At 35.2% G+C, this 23945-nt stretch overlaps 1 protein-coding gene across 1 annotated transcript in view; it reads left to right on the forward strand.

Annotated features, from left to right (window-relative positions):
- Window positions 1-23660, forward strand: part of POLK (DNA polymerase kappa) — a gene marked incomplete at its 5' end in the record, with an annotated part of 38609 nt that extends 14949 nt beyond the window's left edge. The window contains 11 exon segments of the mRNA NM_001102258.1: window positions 2089-2220; window positions 4821-4974; window positions 8675-8914; window positions 10076-10200; window positions 11057-11223; window positions 13493-13525; window positions 17216-17312; window positions 18384-18555; window positions 20276-21232; window positions 21785-21827; window positions 22061-23660. Coding sequence (NP_001095728.1) covers window positions 2089-2220; window positions 4821-4974; window positions 8675-8914; window positions 10076-10200; window positions 11057-11223; window positions 13493-13525; window positions 17216-17312; window positions 18384-18555; window positions 20276-21232; window positions 21785-21827; window positions 22061-22145 — 2205 coding nt within the window. The 3' untranslated portion in view covers window positions 22146-23660.
- Between the last annotated feature and the right edge of the window lie 285 nt (window positions 23661-23945).

Consider the following 23945-nt stretch of genomic DNA (forward strand, 5'->3'; position numbering starts at 1 on the left):
AGACCATATGATCTGCAAAGCCTAAGGTGTTTGAACATTTACAGAATAAGTTTACCAATGCCAGTTTTGGAGTAACATTTTTTAGTAATATAAGTACTGTAACTAAGTAGTTCTTTCCATGACTTGAAACCTTTGCATTTCTGTTACTGTGTGGCTTTTCCTTATTGCCACCCTCACCATAGCAGGTAAAAGTGACCAGAATAGCTGTGTGTAGCCAAAAATGTGTTGGGAATTAGAAATAGCAACTGAAATAGATGAGTTTGGTTTAAAAAAAAAAAACACACAAGAGAAATAAAGAAGGTTCTTCCTTGTTCTAACTCTTTTCAGTGCCTTCGATAGCTATTAACATGATTCCTGAGTTGTTGTTTTATTATGAAACTACAGTCTGTTTGTTCATTCTCTCTACTCCCACAAGTATGTAGGCAACTGACAGTCCTGCTTCTAAAATAATCTTTATAGGAAAGTATACTCCCCTTTCCTACATATCATCAACTAATACTTGAAAAAAAGTATTCAACGTTATTAAGAATACATATCACCGTGTTTTTATGTGAAATTATGCACACGAACCCCTTTAGTACTTAGTGAACGTTCATTTGGGCTCATGCTTCTGTAATTTGAGCAGAGTACAATGGGGAGGGTTTGTTTATCCCACTTGGGGTTGGCTAGGACTTTACCTGGAGCTGAAGGATCCCAAATGGCTTCACTAACGTCCCTCCAGCTATGAGCTTTCCCCTCCACATGGTGCTTTCTCCTCCACATGGTCTTAAATCCTGTTAATAAGATCTCTGTAATCTAACACGAGATCTTCACATAGTTGCTGGACCCCACAAAAGCAAAGGCAGAAGCTGCAGACTTCTTTATGCCTAGGTTTCAGGACTCATATAATGTCACCAAATGACATTCCTTTGGTCAAAGCAAGTCACAACACTAGTCTCTTGGTAAGAGGAACTAGAACCCACCTTTTGACAGGAGGAACTGTGAAAGATTGTGACTGTGATTTACAATCCCCCACAAACCTAAAAGTTAAAAGACGTCATATATAAAATTGTTTTTCTACTCTACTGTAGATCTAGCTTTTTAAAATATCAATCCCAATAGATTTCTTCATATTAACATTTAAAGCATTGGTTTGTCATCCAAGTGCTGTCTGCATTTTCTGTTCCAGAATGTTGACCAAGGATTAGCATAGTTTTGATTACTATCAAGATTCTTTAAATGCCACTTGAAAACTATAAATGGCAAATATATTATCATTTCTGAAATACCCTTTCATTTGGTAGATTTTGTTTTACATTCTTTGAATTTTCAGGGATTCCAGGGATTCCATTTGTGATTAATTTTTTCTAAATGGTACTGTGGCCTACCACATTAGCCTAGATTGTTGCCAGGTATTTTCATCAACAGGATTTAATAATTAATGTTTTCCTGTTTACTCTCATAATTGTTAAGTGCCATCTCCTAGTTAAAATGTGTTCACCAAAAAAGGTATTCCAGCCTTAAGAAATGCAGCTTAATTTTAAAAGTTCTTTTGTGCTTTAATCATTTCATGTTTGAGACTTCATTTAACTGACCATATATTACACCATGTATTTCTTTTTTTTGTAGATGAAAAATTTCCCAAATCCCAAATAGAGCAAATTCTAAATCCATACTATTATACTATACTATTACTTTATATACTTTTACTTTCTGTAACTGCTATACTGTTTGTACTATATAGCTTTATACTACTGTAACTTTTATGTAACATCTCCCTCTATCATCTAAACTTTTATATGTACTGTATTACAGATATTCATTAAAGCCAATGAAGTTTAGTTACTTGAAATGTAAAAGAACCTTTTTAATAGCACAGTCTTGCTTTTTACCTCATGTCACATTATAAATATGAGAAAACAGTGGGAGAGGGTCGTGGTACTATACCATGATACGACAAAGTCAAAAGCTTGATTTGAGACAGTGGCCTATAAAAGAAATGTCTTTGAATTGAAAATGCACATCAGTAATGTGTTTCTTTTGAAAGCATCGATCAATATGTCAATTTTGGTTTGAATGTTTTTTCCTATGTGGTCCACTTTCTTTCAGTCTACTTCAAATTACCACGCAAGGAGATTCGGTGTTCGTGCAGCCATGCCAGGATTTATTGCTAAAAGACTCTGCCCACAGCTTATTATAGTGCCCCCAAACTTTGACAAATACCAAGCTGTGAGTAGAGAGGTAAGTCTGCTATCTCACTCCTACTTATAGCCTCTTGTTGATTTCGCGTCATATAGAGAGACAGGTCCAAATACCATAGCACATCAGAATCTATCCTTAGCTTATCCCTGTAAGTCTCCTTTCTACCACTTCCTCAGCTTATGTATTGAATATTGAGCTGCATATATGTCCAGACTATACCCTTATATTTCCCAGTTTTTGTTTTTTGGTTTTTTTTTTTTTTTGCTTTTCCATGTGTTTTCTCATCTGCATAGAAAATTCTTATCTCCCCAGAAAACCCTGAATTACCTTAATTATAACCTAAATTAACTTTAGCTATTTTTCTGTTAATGTCCAATGTACATTTTCTTCTAGAATCACCTTATATTTATAATCTACAGACTTAATCCCATAACATTAATTCCAAGCTCTTTTCTTTTCTTTTTTTTTTTTTTTAAATTTTTTATTCCTTTATTTTTCATGTGTTCCCCATCCTGAACCCTCCTCCCTCCTCCCTCCCCATACCATCCCTCTGGGTCGTCCCAGTGCACCAGCCCCAAGCTCTTTTCTAAGTAAAATTTTTATCAATGTTTTTTAACAAAATTAACTTATTTTGATTAGCTGCTCTCCTGGCCCCATAATCTAGTGAAGGTGCTTATGAGCATTTAATATCCCGAAAACCATAATCAAAGAAAAAGGGGAATAGTCTATTGCTTTGAAGAGGATCTCCGAAAAATAGAGATTTGGTTATTCACGAAAGTTGCCTAAAGTGTGATATATGAAAAACTGTCCTTTCCTCTAGTTTTGGTAATAGCTGGACCATCATGCCAGTGCTAAAACTTAAGTCAGAAATTGAAATTTTAGTGTATGATGTCAAAATATGTTTAGACTACTGTGGCAAAACGCACCGTGTTAAAGACTGCTGTCTGAATCGAAACACTTAAAAACTCCAGCCTCACACTTCCTACCATTTGGTCATGTAAACTGTCTTTAGAGTCACTCTTCTTATTTGTGCTCCACCTCATTTCTCCTGGAAATGAAAGCTCCCCCAGATTAAAATGATATTCCACCCCAATTTTTTTTTTAAGTTTTTAACAATTCTTTCAAAAACCAGTCTGTGGAAGCAAGTGCTTTGGTGCCTGCATCTGCAAAGCTGGTAGGGAAGGGGAGGCATTCACATGGGTTACCGTGTTGTTGTTGAGTCCTGTCTGACACTTTTGCAACCCCATAGACTGTAGCCCGCCGGGCTTATCTGCCCATAGGATGTCCTGGGCAAGAATACTGGAGTGGGTTACCATTTCTTTCTCCAGGAAATCTTTCTGACCCAGGGATCAAACCTACATCTCCTGCATTAGCAGGAGGATTCTTACCACTGAGCCACCTAGGCTTTTAATACTAATAAGTTTGAAAATCCTTCAAAGACTTTTAAGTTCTGCTTTAAGTCAGTAAAACTTCTGGCAGCATAACAATGAGAACCAAATTGTTTGAGTTCCCTTTAGTCATTTACATAAGTTAGAGAAATCTGTCTTCAAATTTGAATAGGATCTAACTAGTTTATTTGCAGATGACAAGTGGGTTCTTATTTGTAAATGAACTACAGTACAGATTCACTGACAGCAAATGCGTTCATATTTATGGCTTGTTTAAAAGTTTAAGAAAAAGCCATTTTTGTTTTCTCCAAAAGAATGAAGTTGCTGTGACTGTTCTCCAAGCCTTGGTACTTCGTTTTTACTGGAGCCTGTCTATTTTTGTTCTTGAAGAAGTATCTTATGTAAAGGAAGTTAGTGAGTACTCATTGTCTCCAGAGAACACTTCTCATTCAGAATCATCTTAGTTGGCTGCCAACGACTGACTTTCCAGTTCCATTTTCACGAGAAAGATTCCATCTGAGCACATTGTAAAAATGATTTCTTCTATAAGAACAAAGCTAATTAAGGTGCTTTCTGAGTAGAGCTTGGCCAAGTTTTTTGTCACATTTTCTAAAATTACCTTTGATTCAGCTGTTTATAGTTATATTAAGCCAAAAAGCTTTCTTTTTATAAAACATCTAAAAATATTTTCTCATGATACCACAGACAGCTTTAAAACACAAGATGAAACATTACATATTTCAGCAAATATGTTTTTCTAATATATATGTTATTTTGGCAACCATTTCCTTTAATTTCAGCTAATACTTCAGTGGTTAAAAAACTTCATAGTTTCATATAATAAAATTATCTTCTATAAAAGGCATTTCTGGAATCGTACAGAGATTCTGATGTCTTTACATATTTCTTTTATTCCAAGATGCAACTCCAGACTTTTCCCCATCATTTAATATAGTCATAGACTTAACACTACAGTTTTTGTCATCTTTTCCATTCTGAATCCTGGCAGCTGTTTTGTTTTCTGAATGGATACATGCATTATTGAGTGGAGTTTTATAGATATAATTAATTGAAGTAGAACCACTTTCTAAAGCAACATAGTACCTTCATGTAAGATTATTCCTTTTTAAAATGAACAAAAAAGGTCAGAAAAGGAGAACAAGATCCTATTGTTCCCACTTCAGCTAAAAATTATGTTGCTTAACTTTTTCTCTGCCTATCGGAATGATGTTAAACATGTTCCTTTTGAAGGTTAAGGAAATCCTTACTGATTATGACCCCAATTTTATGGCCATGAGTCTTGATGAAGCCTACCTGAATATAACAAAGCATTTAGAGGAAAGAAAAAATTGGCCTGAGGACAAAAGGAAGTATTTCATCACAGCAGGGAACTCTCTAGAAAACGGTAAGCAATTTATTAGAATGATCAGACTTTAAAAAAAAAATTATTTGGATTAACCAGTTAGCAGGCATAGATGTAGGACTAGATATATCTTTATTATGAAAAAGTATTAAAAATGAAAATCAGAAACTTAAATATACCAGTGGGATTTCTGAGATAAATGTCACTTTTAAACTGAATGAAATTCTTAAATCTCTAGACTTTGAGTGTGCAGAGTCCCTACCCAAAGTAATTTCATAGCAGCTTTTTCCTAAGATCTAACCTAACTGAGGATTGGATTGCATTGAATCTGAGGAGGTTCTCTGTTTAAGGTAGCCTTTGGTTGTAGCTGTTAATAATAGAAAATAGACTTTTTAAAAAAAATTAGTCTCAAACATACTAAAACATTGAATGGGATTTTTTTCCCCTTTATTTGATAGATTTTCCATAATCTGGTTACTGTGATTACTGTTTTTAACCTTGCCAAAATTAGTGATTCTCCAATTCCCTTCTTTGCCTTAGACCTTATTTTGACTCTTTTTCTATATAATGAAACAGAAGTTTTATGACCCTAAGGGTTTTTTCAAATGGGACCCTTATCATCTATCCAAAACAATGCCAAAAAACATGCAGATAGTACATGTACTCTGTCAACTCTCTGTTTGAGGTGGGATTACTTCAGATGCTAGCGCTGCCCTGGACCCCTGGGCAAAGTTCACCTGGATGAAAAGGTAGAAATAGAGGGTTTGCCTGAAACTCACAGCCACGTTTCATGTGCACAACTCATTAACTGCTTCAGAGGGGACAGGCTACCATGGTTTGGGGCTCACATCTTAGGAGCAAATTTAATATGGACATCAAATCATAATTTTATCACCTTGCTTAGAGCTCTAAGGTCTCTCTCTTTAAGGGAAACATTAAACAATATAAGCAGTCAACAGTTTCTGGATGTAGAGTCTTGAAGCAAAAGGTGTTTTGCTCTTAGTAGAACTTGTTTGGGGAAGTGACACACAAAGCCTGAGATTGCTTAAAATCTTACTCTATTCCTTAACTTTTCACAAGAGAAAGGAGGGGAACCATTAAATATCAATAGTTACATTGAATCACTCCCTGAGGGTCTCCTATATTCTTGGTGTGGCATGCTCAGTCGTGTCCGACTCTTTGCAACCCCATGGGCCTGCCAGGCTCCTCTGTCCATGGGATTTTCCAGACAGGAATACTGGGCTGAGTTGCTGTTTCCTACTCCAGGGGACCTTCCGACCCAAGGATCAAACTTGCGTCTCTTGCGTCTCCTGTATTGGCAGGCTGATTCTTTACCACTGTGCACCTGAGAAGCCACCATAACAATTACTTTCACAATAAGTTATAAAAAAGTATATTGGGGCTAAGATAAGTGTTTTTATTCCCTACTAATGTTCTTTTCATTTACTGTACATCCAAACTCATTATGAGGATGTGGATTTTTAATATCTGTCATTCGTAATATGTATCTATGTACTTTGCTCTTCATGTATTTCATATTCTTAAGCAATTTAAATAGTTTAGCTTTTTTTTTCATATCTAAGTCCCTGTGGACTGGCCTTTCAGGCGTGTCTGATTTCACATTATGCCAAGAGAAGCTTTCAACAGTGAACTGGAGTCATGGCAGGTGGTTGACATAGCTTCCTCTAAAGTCCAAGGCATTTGTCTGTTGTTTGCCCCTTTTCTAAAAGGTGCAGTTTTGGAAAAGTATTGTTAACTACCATGTCTAGATAGAAATAAAATAATGATAATAATTTTATGTTTATTCTCTCTTATAAATCTGGATGGTGCTAGCCAATATAAAAAACTAAAATACTGTACCGAATACTTTTTAGCACTTGCCATCCAGATGGGATCTTTAGTATTTCAGATTATCAGAAACCTTAATTTTGCACTTTGATCATCTCAGATCAAAGGGGCTTATAAAGATATTTCTTTCAGCAAGCAAATGAGAAACCACTAGTGGTTGGTTGCAGAGCCAGGCCTCACAGAGAAGTAGACACCATTGAGCAGTGACTGAACGATGAACCTGGACGGCAGGCTTTGCTTTCTGTCATAGTGTTCCATAGTCAGCGCCTCCCCTGAGGATGCTGTGACAGAAGCTGGCGGTATAGAACATGGCAGAAGAGGCTGCAGAAGCGGGCTGTGAACGTTTCTTCCCAGAGCTGCAGGTTTGCCGTAGCTCTTTACCTTGACTGCTACATGTCTAGGTGGGGAAAGTGTCCAGGTAGATGCCATTTCAACTGTGCCACAGTCTTAATCCCCTGTGAATTGCTCTGTATTTCAAAACCAGATAATGGAAAATGAACTGAAGTACATAAATAACAGCTAATTTATAATTTGAAAATAAGGCTTATTTTGTAGTGGCCTGGGAATTCAGATTTGGAAAATATCTCTGACTTAATTCATATTACATATTTAAAAATTTGATACTAATCAGGGGTCTGTCATATTATTTGTGTTATCTGTAAACTCTTTCTAAAAAACCAACTTCATTTTTTAAGTATAATTCATTTGTTTGTGTCTTGAAACTAAAAATTTAATCTTTGCTTCTGTATGTACCTTAATTTGGAAAATGTTTATGTGTAACAAAATTATGAGCTGGAGGGAGTTCCTGGGTGGTCTCGTGGTTAGGATTCAGTGCTTTGGCCGATGTGCCCCAGGTTCAATCCCTGATCTGGGAACTGAGATCCCACAAGCCACGTGGGGCCACTAAAAATAAAAAAGAATTATGGAATGTATCAGAAAGCTCTGTTGTTAATCTTGTTTTTATAAATTTTACACTTAAACCGATTTCTTCTCCAGTAAGCCCAGAAGGTAAAGTTCATGGATTTGTTCGTGAGGACATTTTTAGTATTGGTATAGATTTAAATGTATTTCACAGTTTAAATTCATTAAAAACGCAATAAAAAAAGAAAAAAAAAAGAGGTAATAACCAGATTAGTATTTTTGCTTTACTTTTTAATAATATTAGTCTACAGCCCTTTGGTAATAAAGGCTTCTCACCCTTAAACTTGGATCATTGTTAATCTGATTAAACCTTAAGAATTTATATATTTAACAAAATATAACTTCCAAAAATAATTTCTATTTATTTCAAATGTGCTGTTAGTAAGAGTGATACTTTATAAAAAAAAAAAAAAAAGTCAAAATTAAAATCAGCATCTGAAAGAATAAAATTCAGATTATTTTAACACTTGGAAAGTTCTTCCATGAATGAAGAAAATGATAAGGTTTTTTTTCTCCCCTAAAAATAAAATCTATCTTTCAGGCATAATTACTCTAGATTGCCTAATGCCTTTTCCTTATTCTTAAATTCTAACTTAAGGTTCTTTTTTCTCCTAGAGATGAGCAAAGGGAAAAAAACTTTTTTTTTTTTTTTTAAAGAAAAAAGTACTGTGAATCTAATTCCAACTCTAGTTTTCAACTAATTTTCTTCAAAAATTAGTGAATTTTACGTAAGGTATTTCTTTTTAAACTGTATACAATGGAAATGGGTGACATTCTTTTTAAGAAAAGCTTAGAATCAGTGTTTTCTTTGTTGAACAGTTAAAAATATAAATGATAATATTTCTGACCTTGGTTCTTAGAAACAAAACTAAATGAGATTTGTTTTGTCTTTAAAAAGATTGACAGAAACATAATTTATGAAGTATGTACTTCTTAGGATGAAGATGAATTACTGTTCCTGTTTACGATTTAGATAAACCAGGAAAGGAAGTTAATGAACTGAGTGAGCATGAAGGATCCATCTCTCCACTCCTTTTTGAAGATAGTCCTCCTGATTTGCAGTCCCCAGGAAATCCTTCCCAAGTGAACTTTGAAGAGCCAAATAATCCTCAAATACACCAAAACTCAATTGTTTTTGGAACATCAGCGGAGGAAGTGGTAAAGGAAATTCGTTTCAGAATCGAGCAGAAAACAACACTCACAGCCAGTGCAGGTACTTAAAAGGATATTGGTGGTTCTAAAAACTTTCAGACTAGCTAATTCAAATGTAATATTAGTAGTTTCTCATTATAAAGTGTATAGTTAACAAATTTTACTTGGCCATTTTTTAATTAACTTCTGATAGTTTACCTATTTAGAATGCTGTGAACTATAGATAAATGGGAATTAAGCAGAAACATCCATGTGTCCAAAGCAAAAACTTACCATAAAGCTTGTGTAGCTATCTTTTTCGAAACATAAAATATATTTTAATTGGTTTTGGACATAATACTTTATCAGTTTTCCCTTTGAAGACTTAACAGTACAAAAAAAGGGCCCAGCTGACCATACAAGGTATGGACAAGACAGAAAAAACACCAGCAAGCTGCATAGCAATCTAGGATCATCTGGTAAAGGGAAAAAGAGCTTTCCATATGTCAGTCACTCATGAGGATAGCTCTGAGTCTTAGTGCAGAAACAGATATTCATGAAGACCCTAGATTATTTTAACAAAGCCATATTATAATTGGGTTAGTCTTTTCTTCCTATGGCAAAGCATGAGAATAAGTAATAAATTGTAGAATGATGTGTATAAAAATTGAAATAAACTATTTATTATATTTGAATATACCTATTTCTAATTATCTTAATTATTAAGACACCTAGAAATTATAAAACACCTCTCTGAAAAGTTGTGGTAATTTGCTTTGTGTGCATATAAAGTATGCACACATTTCATTATCATTGTTTCAAATATACTAGAAACCAGAATCTTTGATTTTTTTTTCTTTATTTGGGTAATCTATACAAAAGATCTTTTCAAAGAGAAAGCTTTCATCCTAAATTATATTATCAATCTTTTCTATAAGACAGACTGTATTCCTACTAAATATAGTAGGAAACTAATATTATCACTTAAACTCAAAAATTAAACTTTAAGATACCATGGAGATTTAAATATTCCTCATTTCTGCTGCCACAGTAACTAATACAGTTTCCTTTCCTGAAACCATAGCAAGCCTTGGGGAGATAGAGAGTAATCAAATGCTATTTTTAAAGTAGCATTCCACATAATTTCAGATTTTTGTATTTAATTTTTTTATGTATTGTTATCACATGTTTTAAAATTATACACATCATGTTCTTTGAGTCATTGGAGTGTTCTTCTTTAAAGGCATTGCACCCAATACGATGTTAGCAAAAGTATGCAGTGATAAGAATAAACCAAACGGACAATACCAAATTCTACCTAACAGGCAAGCTGTAATGGACTTCATTAAGGACTTACCCATTAGAAAGGTGAGATTTTATATGAAATGTATCCTCTATATATACCCTCTGATTTCTGAAGAAATAGTTAAAGAGGATTAAGAAGTACAAACTTGGAGTTATTAAAAAAAAAAAAGTCGTGTAATGAACACCCTAGAGTCTATAGTCAATAATATTATAATTTCTATGGGGACAGACAGTTACTAGACTTACTGTGGTGATTGACTTGTAATGTATATAAATGTTGAATCACTGTGTTGTACACCTGAAACTAATGGTGTACGTCAACTATAACTTTGATTTTAAAAAATGAAAAGAGAATAAAAAGTCATTTATCCTACCATTCCCTGAGTTTGCTGCTGCTGCTAAGTCGCTTCAGTCGTGGCCAACTCTGTGCAACCCCATAGACGGCAGCCCACCAGGCTTCCCCGTCCCTGGGATTCTCCAGGCAAGAACACTGGAGTGGGTTGCCATTTCCTTCTCCAATGCGTGAAAGTGAAAAGGGAAAGTGAAGTCGCTCAGTCATGTCTGACTCTTAGCGACCCCATGGACTGCAGCCTACCAGGCTTCTCCATCCATGGGATTTTCCAGGCAAGAGTACTGGAGTGGGGTGCCATTGCCTTCTCGATGCCTGAATTTATATGACCACAAAACTCTTTTATAAATGCTTTTTTAAAACTCCATGGAATTTAAAGTTTTAAATTCCCATGCAACACTAGTTTAGGAAATACGGCCACAAATTATTTAAGCCATTTTCTTGCATGACTTTTGAAACGAGGACATTATTTATACCTTTTATGAGTTATAAAAGGTATGATGAGATTATAATATCAGTTCTTACCTTAATTTTAAAATGTATTAATGATAAATGTTGATTCTCTTCTAGGTTTCTGGAATAGGAAAAGTTACAGAGAAAATGTTAAAGGCCCTTGGAATTATTACTTGTACAGAACTGTACCAACAGAGGGCATTACTTTCTCTCCTTTTCTCTGAAACATCTTGGCATCATTTTCTTCATATTTCCCTGGGTCTAGGTTCAACACACCTGGCAAGGTATCTGCACCTATAATATAATCATTCTGCTTTTTCTTTATTGTCTGCTGAAATAACAGTTTTCACCATTGAGATAGAGGCTAGAAGGAGAACGTGTTTGAAATTCTTTTAGGCTAGCTCAGCTCAGAATGTAATTTTTGAATTAGAGTCAAAAGATTGGATATGAGAGAAAAAGAAATGAGGAATAAAGAATCCCTCCTAGGTTGTTGGCTCTAGCAACTGGATAGATGGGTAAGAGGAATGATGGGTGCTTTCTTTTCTGAACCTGCTTTGTTCTTTGTTTAGAACATAAGAATACTGGTGGTCGGATTGTTGAGGAAGGAAAGATGGCTTATGCTCCAGTACTCACTCTTTAAGCAAGTAGATGTAATGATTCTTTGAAAAGCTTCATGAACTTCCTGCATTTCTCCTCTTCTACTGAGTACATTGTGTTAGGCACCGTTCTAGGCACTGGGGATAATAGCAGTAAACAAGATGAAATACTGCCTTCATAAAGTGTGCAGAGTAGTGTGGGAAAAAGAAAGTCACCAAGTGAAGAAAGGAAGGCAGAGTAGGGGCATAGAAATTGACTTGGGAGGGTAAGAGGTGGTGCTGGCTGTACTCCTCCAGTGGCGGAGGTCTGAGGGGCCAGCCAGGCAAAGACCTCGGAGAAGAGGAAACAACTAGAGGAGAAGCCCTGTGTTTTCTCCCTGCTGCTCTTTCCTCCTGGTCTTAAAAAGAAGAATCCCAGAGCTAAAAGGGTACACTGTTTAGGGTGGGTGAAAAGAAGGCACTAAACAAGAATGAGAATTAACACTAAACTAAACTAAAAGACCCTGAGGGCAGGAGGAGAAGGGGACGACAGAGGATGAGATGGCTGGATGGCATCACCGACTCAATGGACATGAGTTTGGGTGAACTCCGGGAGTTGGTGATGGACAGGGAGGCCTGGCGTGCTGCAGTCCATGGGATCACAAAGAGTCGGACACAACGGAGTGACTGAACTAAAACTAAAAGATTACTGAGGAGGTGTATAAAATGTTTGATTAATCAGTTAAATCTGTTAAATCTTACAGAGATTGCAAGGCCTATGCTGTTGCTTTTCTCATCTTTCTGTGCTCCTCATTCTTTGGAATCCAGGTAGCTGACTTTGATGCTGAGTGGATGTAATGAAAGATAAGAGAAGGACATCACAGTACTATAAATAACCCAGTATTTGAAGATTTTGGAAAATAAAACTGTCTTCTTTATTCCAAAAATTACCTTCTTTTTATTTCCATAGTGCTTGAAAACAATATAGCTTTTAATATAACATAGCAGATATTAACCAGTGGTAGAGACGGGGGAGCCTGGTGGGCTGCCGTCTATGGGGTCGCACAGAGTTGGACACGACTGAAGCGACTCAGCAGCAGCAGCAGCAGCAGCAGAGATGTAGATAATGCTTTTAAGTGAAACTCATGGGTAATTTTTAATAATATAAAATAGCAAACCTACTTTCCTTTCTATCTACATTCTCTGTTTCCCTAATTTGCTTTATTTTTTTAATCTCTTGTGCTTCCTACTTTCTAATCTGTTCTCTATTTTTGTGTTTGTCTGCCTCCACCAAGGTAGAAGTTTCTTAAAGGCAGTCACTTGGTCTGTTTTCTTCATTATTGTATCTCCAAGGCCTAGGACAGTATTCGATTCGTAATTGGTTCATGAAATATTTGGAAAATGAATAATCTATGTGTCATTTCAGCTTTTTGCTTCTAACTAGTCCTGGCAGAGCAGCTAGAATGCAACCTAACTAGAAGGTTCAGATTCCCAGTCATCACCCTATTGCCATAGACCACATTTTGACTGAGCTTCTACAGAGTAGTATAAGTAATAGACAGGCTAGTATTGATGTGTCCTAGGCCAGAAACTAGAAAATAAAACTGTTCAAAATTCAGTTATATCTTATAACTGAAAGCCATTATGCTACCACATTCTGTTCATTTTATCAGTTGTGAGTTTCGATATTCAGGTTTTTAATAGAAACAATTTATAATATCCTGTTTGCAGATGTGTTCTTTGATAGATATAGACTTGATCCGTCACGCATGTAATTCTATTAGCTTATCTATCTACATTCTTTGGTGATAGTTTTTAGATTAAAAAATTCACTGTATTTAATGATGTATAACTTTTAATCCAAAATATTATTGAGATTTCTAAAGGGTAGCTGATCTTAAATCATTTTGGTTGACTAAAAGTAACTCAGTGTTGTTTGGAAAGCAAATAAAAGTCTTTTTATTTTTTTCATTTCAAGGGATGGAGAGAGGAAAAGCATGAGTGTTGAGAGGTAATGTTTTATTACTAATTATTCATAATTTGTATAATTTTAAACTAATTTTTAATAAAATATCACTGAAATTTTAAAAATCTATTTGTAAACCAGATAACAATTTTCAGCAGTTGACACCCCTAAAGTAAATATTCTAGTACAGTGCTTTATTATCTTTGCTTGCTATGCTGTCAATGGGGGAAAAAAAAATTTAACTGCAGTTTTTTTTTAATGTTAGTTTTGTTCCTATTCAATGAAAACCAAGAATTTTAGGATTCCAAATCTAAATTTCTAGGTTTGTTTATAAGAAAAATAATACTCGGTAGTTAATTTAAGATATGATAATGGAAGTTCTTCCTGAAGTTCTTCAAATACTGGTAAATGACTGAAGGCACCAAATATTAAGATCCTGATGAACGAGAGCTTAGAGGTGATCTCATTCAGTGGTTTACAATCCTGTTTGGAAGTCAGATGAAATCTTGATGGAACCTTATTGTCTTGGGATATATGTCATTGTCTGAGAAGTCTCTCACTGACCTCCTAAAGTTCCACTAAGACATGTAAGAACCTCAGACCAAGACATCTCTGGTGGCCCAGTGGTTAGGGGTCTGCCTGCCAGTGCAGGGGACACGGGTTCCATCCTTTGCTGGGGGAGCTAATATCCCCCATGCCACAGAGCAGCTAAGCCCATGCACTACAACTACTGAAGCCTGAGTGCCCAGAGCCTGTGCCCTACAGCAAGAGAAGCCACCGCAGTGAGAAGCCCACACCCCACAACTGGAGCGTAGCCCCCACTTGCTGCAACGAGATAAAGCCTGCACACAGCGACAGCACGGCAAAAAAAAAACCTTGGACCTACTGTAAGGCTGTGTTCATTTTGCACATATATTATTTGTGATCAGAAAAACTGAATAACTTTTCTAAAACAACGCACTCCGTGAATGACTTGATAAAAATTGCTGTTTCAGGCTGTGATTTACATAAGAGCAATCAAAGGAAAGGGCTCTCCTGGTGGCTCAGTGGTAAAGAATCATCCTGCATTGCAGGACGTAAGAGATACAAGTTCAATCCTTGAGTCGGGAAGATTCCCTGGAAGAAGGCATGGCAACCCACTCCAGCATTCTTGCCTGGAGAATCCTATGGACAAAGGAGCTGGCAGGCTGCAGTCCATTGGGTCACTAAGGGACAGACAGAAGCCACTTAGTACATGTGCACGCACACACGCAGCCAAAGGAAAAGAGGGGAAAGCATTCAAATGTGAGAGAGCATTGTCCTATTTCCTATTTAATGATTTTTCCTCCTGTTTTGTCTTCTATTTTGTTATTGAGAACATTGCTTGCTGTACAAGAATATTAACTAATATTACTATTTCTTAAGAAAGGGGCAGCAAACCAATAGGAAAAAATGAACAGAGATCCAATTAGTTAATGGAAGAGAAGGTACAAATGGCTTTACAAACATGTGAAAATAATCCCAGTCTCTTATTTAAGAAGTACAGATTAAAAATGATCTGAGATAGCATTTTTCATTAATCAAGTTGGCAAAGATACACACTCCACTGGCAAAACTATGTGAGTGAAAAAGGTATTAAACTCTAAAGGAGAGTGTGCTAGTTTCTGATTAGTGGTTATGAAGGTCAGAAGTCCTAAAATTAAAGTGTCAGCAGGGTTGCATTCCCTCTAGACGCTCCAGAGCAGAATCCATTTCCTTACTAAAAGCTTCCAGAGGCCACTTGCATTCTTTGGCTCACGGCACTGTTCTCCATCTTCAGATCCCGCATTTTGTCTTTCTTTGACTCTTACCCTCCTGCCTCATAAGGAACCTAGGGATTACACTGAACCTACCTAGATAATCGAGGATCATTACCCCCATTTTAATTTGTGTAAAATCCCTTTCACCATGTAAAGTACTAGATTCTGAGAGATTAGGATTTAGACATCTTTGGGGACCATTATTTTGCCTACCACAGGGAGCAAGTGATTTTGTCTGTCAAGATATAGATACTCATGTACTTTGATCCCACTATTCTTTTTATCTAGAGATTCATTCCACAGGTGTCATCACATGTCATTTTACATGTATACGAAGTTGTGAATTGCATTTTTTTTATAATAGCAAAACGTTGGAAATAACCTAAGTTTCTACAAATAGAGGATTGGTTAAATGATCTTACATATTTAAATTAGGATATCATGCTGCCATATAAAGGGCTTCCCTCGTAGCTCAGCTGGTAAAGAATCTACCTGCAATGCAGGAGACCCTGGTTCAATTCCTGGGTCGGGAAGATCCCCTGGAGAAGGGATAGGCTACCCACTCCAGTATTCTTGGGCTTCCCTGATGGCTCAGCTGGTAAAGAATCTGCCTGCAATACAGGAAACCTGGGTTCGATCCTAGGGTCAGGAAGATCCCCTGGAGAAGGGCATGGCAACCCACTCCAGTATTCGCCTGGAGAATCCCATGGACAGAGGAGCCTGGTGGGCTGCAGTCCATGGGTTCACAAAGAGTTGGACACGACTGAGCAACTAAGCACAGCACAGCACAACTACCATATAAAAATGAGGAAATTATTTACTTACAGGGAACTCACCAGGATGAATGAGAAAAGTAAAATGGTAAACAATGTCTGATGTTTTACTGTTTATATAGGGGAAGTGTTTGCTCGTTTATAAAAGTATGCTGCTGTGGCTACTGCTGCTAAGTCGCTTCAGTTGTGTCCGACTCTGTGCGACCCCATAGACTGAAGCCCACCAGGCTCCCCCGTCCCTGGGATTCTCCAGGCAAGAACACTGGAGTGGGTTGCCATTTCCTTCTCCAATGCAGGAAAGTGAAAAGTGAAAGTGAAGTCGCTCAGTCATGCCCGGCTCTTAGCAACCCCATGGACTGCAGCCTACTAGGCTCCTCTGTCCATGGGATTTTCCAGGCAAGAGTACTGGAGTGGGGTGCCATTGCCTTCTCTGTTATAAAAGTATAACATACTTTTTATATGCACACAGTATTCTGATGAATAAACAATAAATAGGAAGCTGGCAGTGTTGGTTGCCACTGGGAAGGAGAACTGAGTTGCTGTGGGCAACTGGGTGAGAAGGGGCACTTTTCACTGAATGGACTCTTCAGGATTTGCTCAGGGTTTTTACTGGTTATGCTGCTTTCTCTTTAGTGTCTTCCTCTTTTTCATTAATATGACCTTCAACACTCTTGTGCAAATGAACTCACAAGTTCTACATTTAATCTTACCAGCTCATTTCCAATTGTCTATTAAACAACTTTATATAGGGGCCATGAACCAACCCCATAAAATCTACTTGAAGATAATTCTCTTCAGACAATATTCATGCAATAATTGGAATGATGTTCTCATTTGTACTTTCTTAAGACAGTCCTCTGTAACAGTCTGTATACCAATATATCCTAATGTTTTGTAAGTTCTTGGGGCATTATCCTTATATGTTGGTGACTTCAATCATCTTTTAAAATACATTTTAGAGAACAAATGTACGTTTGCTAATCAGTTTAGCTATAAATAATCTCCCATTATTTAGGAAGATCTTGAATATTTTTACTTAATTATATCTTAGTACATCTGAAAACTTTATTCAGTTCTATAGAAAATATATCTTAATGCTAGGCCATTTACATGTAGTGTATCATTTCTAAATTATCCTGAATTGTAGTTTACTTTGTGCACCCAAATCATTCTTCTCTTTGTAGGACATTCAGTGAGATAAGTAAAGCAGAAGAACAGTACAGCTTGTGCCAAGAACTTTGCAGTGAACTTGCTCAAGATCTACAGAAAAAAGGACTTAAGGTACTTCATTTTTATATGGTATTCTTAGTTTTCTAAATTTTTAATAATAAAAAGCAACCTTAAACTGAGAGTTAGATTTTGCATTTAAAAACAAATTGGGATATATCAAAAGAGTTCTTATCCTCAGTAGAGACAAACTGAATTCTAACCCTTATCTGAAACCTGTGATGAGATCATTTTATGAGGAGCAACTTACAAGGCTGGAGTGACTCCAATATATTTCCAGAGGAGTTTGTATTACATTGGGAGTACATTTGAATAAGTTCAAAATCAGAGTTATATTGGCAGTAAACAATAAGGCAAAGAGAAGGATTTCTCTAGAACTGTACTTTTTTAAATGCCTTTCCAATTATCCTTTAATGTCATCGTCAGGTAGACAGTGACCTTGTGGAATAGGCATTTTGTTTCAAGGCCTTAATCCAGGTTGCTTAATACATTGAGAACAAAACCTGGAAGTCTTTGAACTTTGTGTTTTATAATCTTCACTCACAACAACCTATGTTTAATATTTTTCCAACACTCTCAAAACAGAGGTGGAGTTATTACAAAGTGTAATACAAAAGCATTAAAAAGGTATTGCAAAGAAAGGGCCATCTAATGAATATTTTCTTATAATTCTTCTCTATTATACCTTAAATATAAAGAGAGTTCTTTTTAAAAAAAACTTTAAATAAACTTTTCATTTTAGACTCATTTCAGATTTATAAAATAGTTACAGAGAAAATAGAGACTTCCAGTATACCCAGTTTCCCTCATTATTAACATCTTATATTATCATAGTGTACATTTCTACAGTACAGAATAAAGTTAACAGAAATGACCAGTTAACTTTGCCCTTTATATAAAAGTCTTTCATAAAAGATCAGTTGGGGAGGAAAATGGGATTTTTAGATTACTTATGGATTTTACTTATTCTTTATGACTATATTCATTACCATGTTTTGTAAATAATTGATTATATGTCCATACTCTCTGTACATAAGAGACCTTTCTGAATTTTTCTAACATGTAAAAAACTTTTTTTCTAGAAGTTAAAGAGCTATATAAAATAATATATTCTGTTTGTTACAGGGTAGAACTGTTACCATTAAGCTAAAGAATGTGAATTTTGAAGTAAAAACTCGTGCCTCTACAGTTTCAACTGTTGTTTCAACTGCAGAAGAAATATTTGTTATAGCTAAAGAACTGCTAAGAACAGAAATTGATGCTGATTTTCCACAACCCTTGAGATTAAGACTTATGGGTATAACTTTTACTGTTTTTCCTTAAAATCTGCAAGACATTTCCTGAGAGTCAATTTGAAAAATAGTCTCACCTCCATTTTATTTCTTGAACCCATTCAGGGAGTTGTATTTCTTCTACTTTCATTTTTCTTGATACTTAGAACCTGATACACGTGAAGCCATGATCACTAGTTTAATTCCTGTAAGAATCAGTTAGTCATTCTTTTCCTTCAATACTTACTGAAATCCTTGGGGTTAGGCATTTTTCAAAATTTTGAACTTCAGATTTTAGAAAGCAAATTCAGTACATGTTGAGTATATTGTGTAATACTCTTTTGGGATCTGAGGCAGCACTTTATGATCAAACATTTTATTATTTCTGTAGCAAAACAAAAAATATTCACACTGAGTTGTAAAGACTCTAAATAGCTTCACATCAATCTTGTCATCAGTTAACCATTTGTTGCTGACAATTTTCAGAGCTTTTAGATTTCGGAATTACAGATAAAGGATTGTGGCACTATAAAACCACATTTCTAGCCATCATGGGGTAAAAAAGACAAACAAACCACGTTTCCAAAGTGAACAAGTGAGAGAATGTTGGCACTCAGATGCCAACTTTACTGCTTGGGGGTCGTCAGCCATACTTTCACATGTGAAAGATAGCACACGTGGAAGTCAATTTGAATATAGTACGTTAACTAAAAGAGCTAGAGTAGATGTTAATAGCAGCTTTATTTATAATTCCCAAAACTTGGAAGCAACCAAGATGTCTTCCAATAGTAGGTAAATGGAAATTGTGGTACATCCAGACAACAGAATATTATTCAGCACAGAAAAGAAGTGATCTATTGGGATAGAGGATGGGGGAGAAGAAAGGAAAGGAAATGAGCTGTCAAATGATGAAAAGACATGGAGGAAACTTAGATGTATATTTTTAACTTAAAGAACCAATGTGAAAACACTACAATACTGTATGATTCCAATACAGAAATGCTGGATAAAGCAAAATGGTAGAGATCTGAAAAGATCAATGGTTGTCAAGGGTGGGGGGAGGGAGGAATAGGCAGAGCACAGAGGATTTCTAGGGCAGAGAAACTATTCTGTATGATGCTATAATGGTAGACACATGTCCTTATACCTTTGTTAAAATCCAGACTGTGCAACACCAAGAGTGAGCCGTGATGCAAACTGTGGACTATGAATAACAATGTCATGTCAGTGTAGGTTCATTGGTGGTAACAGCTGTTCCACTCTGGCGAAGGATGTTGATCGTGGAGGAGTTTGTGCATGTGTGGTCGCAGGGTATATATGAGAACTCTCTGTACTTTCTACTCAGCTTTGCTGAGAATCTAAAATTATTCTAAAAAATAGAGCCTATTGCAAAAAAGGAGCTAAAGAATCAATGCAATTGGCTCCAATTAGTTACTCGGTATTTAATGGTATCGTGAGTCAGATATTAATGGAAAGACCTATATATATAGGTCTTTCCATTAATGCTAACTCCAATAGATACTTACTATTTAGTATACCCAGCATTATGAAGAGAGTAAATTTCTGTTCATAATACCACCTTTGGGAAAGTATCTAATTCAGAGAATATGCAGTGTTGCTTATTATTTTTGGCTAAACAGGCTTTTTAATAAGTGTCACAATACTGTTACGCAAAATGTCTATGCTTTACAGTTGAGTTGGTTTTGTTGAATTGGAAACGGATTAATTCTGGTTGGTTTAATTTAGGGGTGCGGCTCTCTGGTTTTCCCAATGAAGAGGAGAAGAAACACCAACAAAGGAGCATTATTGGCTTCTTACAGCCTGGAAACCAAGCCCTTTCAGCCACCGGGTGTATATTAGAGAAAACTGACAAAGATCAGTTTCTAAAACCTGCACAAATGTCTCATAAGAAGAGTTTCTTTGATAAAAAACGATCTGAAAGGAAAGCGAGCCCCCAAGACACATTTACATGTGAAACCGTAAATAAACAAAGTTTGCAAACATCACAGTCATTCCAGGTTTTAAACAAGAAGATGAGTGAGAATTTAGAAACAGAGGAGAAATCACATAGCTGTCAGACATTTACCTGTCCTGTCTGCTTTAGGGAGCAAGGAAGCGTCAGTCTGGAAGCCTTTAATAAACATGTAGATGCATGTCTTGATGGACCTTCCATCAGTGGAAACTCCAAAATGTCCTCGTGTTCACACGCTTCCTCTACAGAAGTAAACGAGAAAGAAAATGTATGTGATTCTGTCTCTCTCTGTGAGAAGCAGGGTTATGAAACCCACCAGAAGAATACAGAGATCACGTCAGTAGATCCTATAGAGCTGGTAGAGACTACCGGTAAACCATCAAATACAGAAGATACAAGTGCTTTAAGTAATAAGCCCAGTGAAGAAGAGGAATGTTCTGGTCTTTCAAGCAAATTATTTAATATGGATCCTCAGAATTCTTGTACTGTTTCATTGGAAAATGAAGATGTTGGGTCATTAAGAAGGCAAGAATCCCCCCAACCTAATTTATATGAAGTAATCAGTGACCAAGTTCTAGTTTGTCCTGTTTGTAACCTAGAACAAAAGACTTCAGATCTTACCCTATTCAATGTGCATGTAGATGTTTGCTTAAATAAAGGCATTATCCAGGAACTGAGAAAGGATAAGATTAATCCATGTAACCAACCCAAAGAAAGCGCCAAAAGTACTGGTGAGTTTATGGGTTTTTTTTAAAGAGCTTGATTTTCTAGGAATGCTTTATTAAAATTCAGATTGCTATTAAATCTAAAACATATACCTTTAAAGGGATAGTTTGTGTATGTTGCCACTTAGGAAAATGTTAGTTACCTTACCATAGGCTAGAATTAGCTGAAGCCATTAGATTTGAAATTTGGGGAAATCTTTGGTTTAGGCTTGCCTTAGCACAGAGTGAACTTAAAGATTTAGGGAACTGAGTGATCTGATCCAAAAAGAAACTCCTTTAGAGAACGTTTGCCAAGGCACAGTGGTAAATTAACTGTAATTATATGGCCAGAAAGCCTCTTTAACTTGTTTTCTGGTAGTTCTGACTCTGACCCAGCTTCCAAATTAGCTGCAATACTAATGAAATAAGTAAATTACAAAGAAATTATTTATAAATTCAAACTATGTAATCCTGAAGAGATTTTTATTATCTTTAATCAGTTAACTTTAACTCTTTAAATCTTTAGAAACCGTTTTTACTATTTCATGTTATTCATTATGCATTATCTTCCCTCTAAAGATAACTCAGGCAAAGTGCAGAAGACTGGAAACAAAACAAAAAGGTATGGCTAATTTGAGTTTTAATAAAGCTAGCCATGAAATTGTTATATCTTGAGGCCTGATTTTTAGGAAATGTTAAAATTTGCTTTTATAAATCAATAGTAAAAGTTTTAAAATCACTTATTTGCATAAGCAATTTAAAAAATCTCTCCATGCGTTTAATTTTGTGCTTTTCTGTTGTTGTTATTGTTTTTCTTCGTGTGTATTATTAATCACATGTTCTGTTTTATTCCAGGCCAGGATTGATGACAAAGTACTCAGCATCAAAGAAACCAAAACCAAACAATCCCAGACACACTCTTGATGTATTTTTTAAATGAATGTTGAACATTTTATCAATTTTTGATTGAAACTTGTTATTTTATAATAACTGAATGTATTCTTCCCTGTTTCAAGCTTACAGATTCATTTAGTGAAAAGCAAGTACAATAATCCCTTTGTATAAATTTGGAATATATACTAATTTACTTCTGTATACTTCTTTTGATAACAATGAGAATTTCACTTTCAGTTATACTTCAGTTAGATAATTCTGTTAGAAATAATTTTCAAATGAAAAGTTGGGAATGAGATCAGGAAGTGATTTCTTTATTATGTTTTATAGTGAATATAAAAACATATATTTATAAGGGCTTTCAGAGGTTCAGATAAAACTATCAGAGCATAAGAATTTTTAGCACTTAACCACTTTGTTGGCACTGGATGCTCTGCTTGATCTTAGTATCTTCTACAACTTTGAATAATTATTTTTAGCTCCTAGTATCTTCAGATACCTCATGAGAATTCGTTACTAGTATTTATCATAAGTTCTATGAAGAGTATTGGCTTAGCAGAGTTAGCCTGCATGCTTTTGTTACCTTCAGGAAAATAATATCACAGTGTTATTTTCTGTGTTAAAAGAACTTTTGTTTAAAATATGATTATTCATTTTATTTTTTTAATTTAAAATTTCTTTGTCCAATGAATAAGCACTTATTCACTTTAAAAAATATTTAAGATTCAAGGTCATTATTTTCTTATCTAAGACTTTTAAATGGCAATATTTCATTTCTTGGCAGTTGTATTTGTACTTTACACAGATCTGTAAAAAAAAAGAATAAATTGTACACTATTTTTATCATGATCTTCTAGAGAAGAATGTGCAATTCAAAAGATTAATGTGTTTTAAAACACCTCATTTATCTTAGTTCTTTTTCTATCATGTTTTTATTAATATTCGTGAAAGAAGACAGCTTAACAATTGTTAGCTTAAGTAGTTGCTCCAAATGCTTTCATGGTATCAAGAGTTTTTATGAAAAACAAAACAATTATTTAATAGAAACATGCAGATGGGACCCATTGTCTGTTACTGCTTTAAGGAACTGAATCTTTTATTCTCATATTTTTGTTTCTTCTTTTCGTATTTTATAGCTCATTACCTAATTGTATAAGGACATAATGTTTTAGGAATAGTGTAAATTAGGATCTCACACAACCTTTGGCCAAAGTGGTAATTTGACTTTAAATAACTAGATAGTTTAAAATTAGGCTTAGTGTTTATTAGAATACCAATTTCATGCCTAATATTATTATATGCTATGATGAATATCTAGTTATAGAACTGCGATTCTTGATTATGTGATTTGCTTATATTAATTCTCTACAAAATTAAGTTCAATGAAGCACTGATGTAATGTATTGAAAAGTAAATAACACCATATTCTTTTGTATTTTGTTTCAAGTTTATTTTTATTGATTTTTCAACATTAGAGTAAATACTAAATTATTTTCATTTAGATTATTCATTTAATGAAATGCTATCATTTAGTAATATTTAATAAAAATTTTAAATGAAACTTTAAATGTTTAATTTTTTAGCAATAGAAATGCTTTCCTTACTTTTCCACTCTTTTCCTACCTCTGTTATTTTCAGTCTTATTTTCTTTGCCCAGAATTTTTTCCACATCCTTTTCTGTTTTATCTAATAATCCAACTCATTTTATTATAATTTTATTTGGGGGACATTAAAAAAACACAGCAAAACCACAAAGAATAAGCACCTATAATCTTACCTATGTGGAGGGTGACAATATAGCGAGCCACTTGGGAGAACACATTTGCAACACATATAATTTACAGAA

Source organism: Bos taurus, chromosome 10, assembly GCF_002263795.3.
Source record: "Bos taurus isolate L1 Dominette 01449 registration number 42190680 breed Hereford chromosome 10, ARS-UCD2.0, whole genome shotgun sequence".
NCBI lineage: Eukaryota > Metazoa > Chordata > Mammalia > Artiodactyla > Bovidae > Bos > Bos taurus.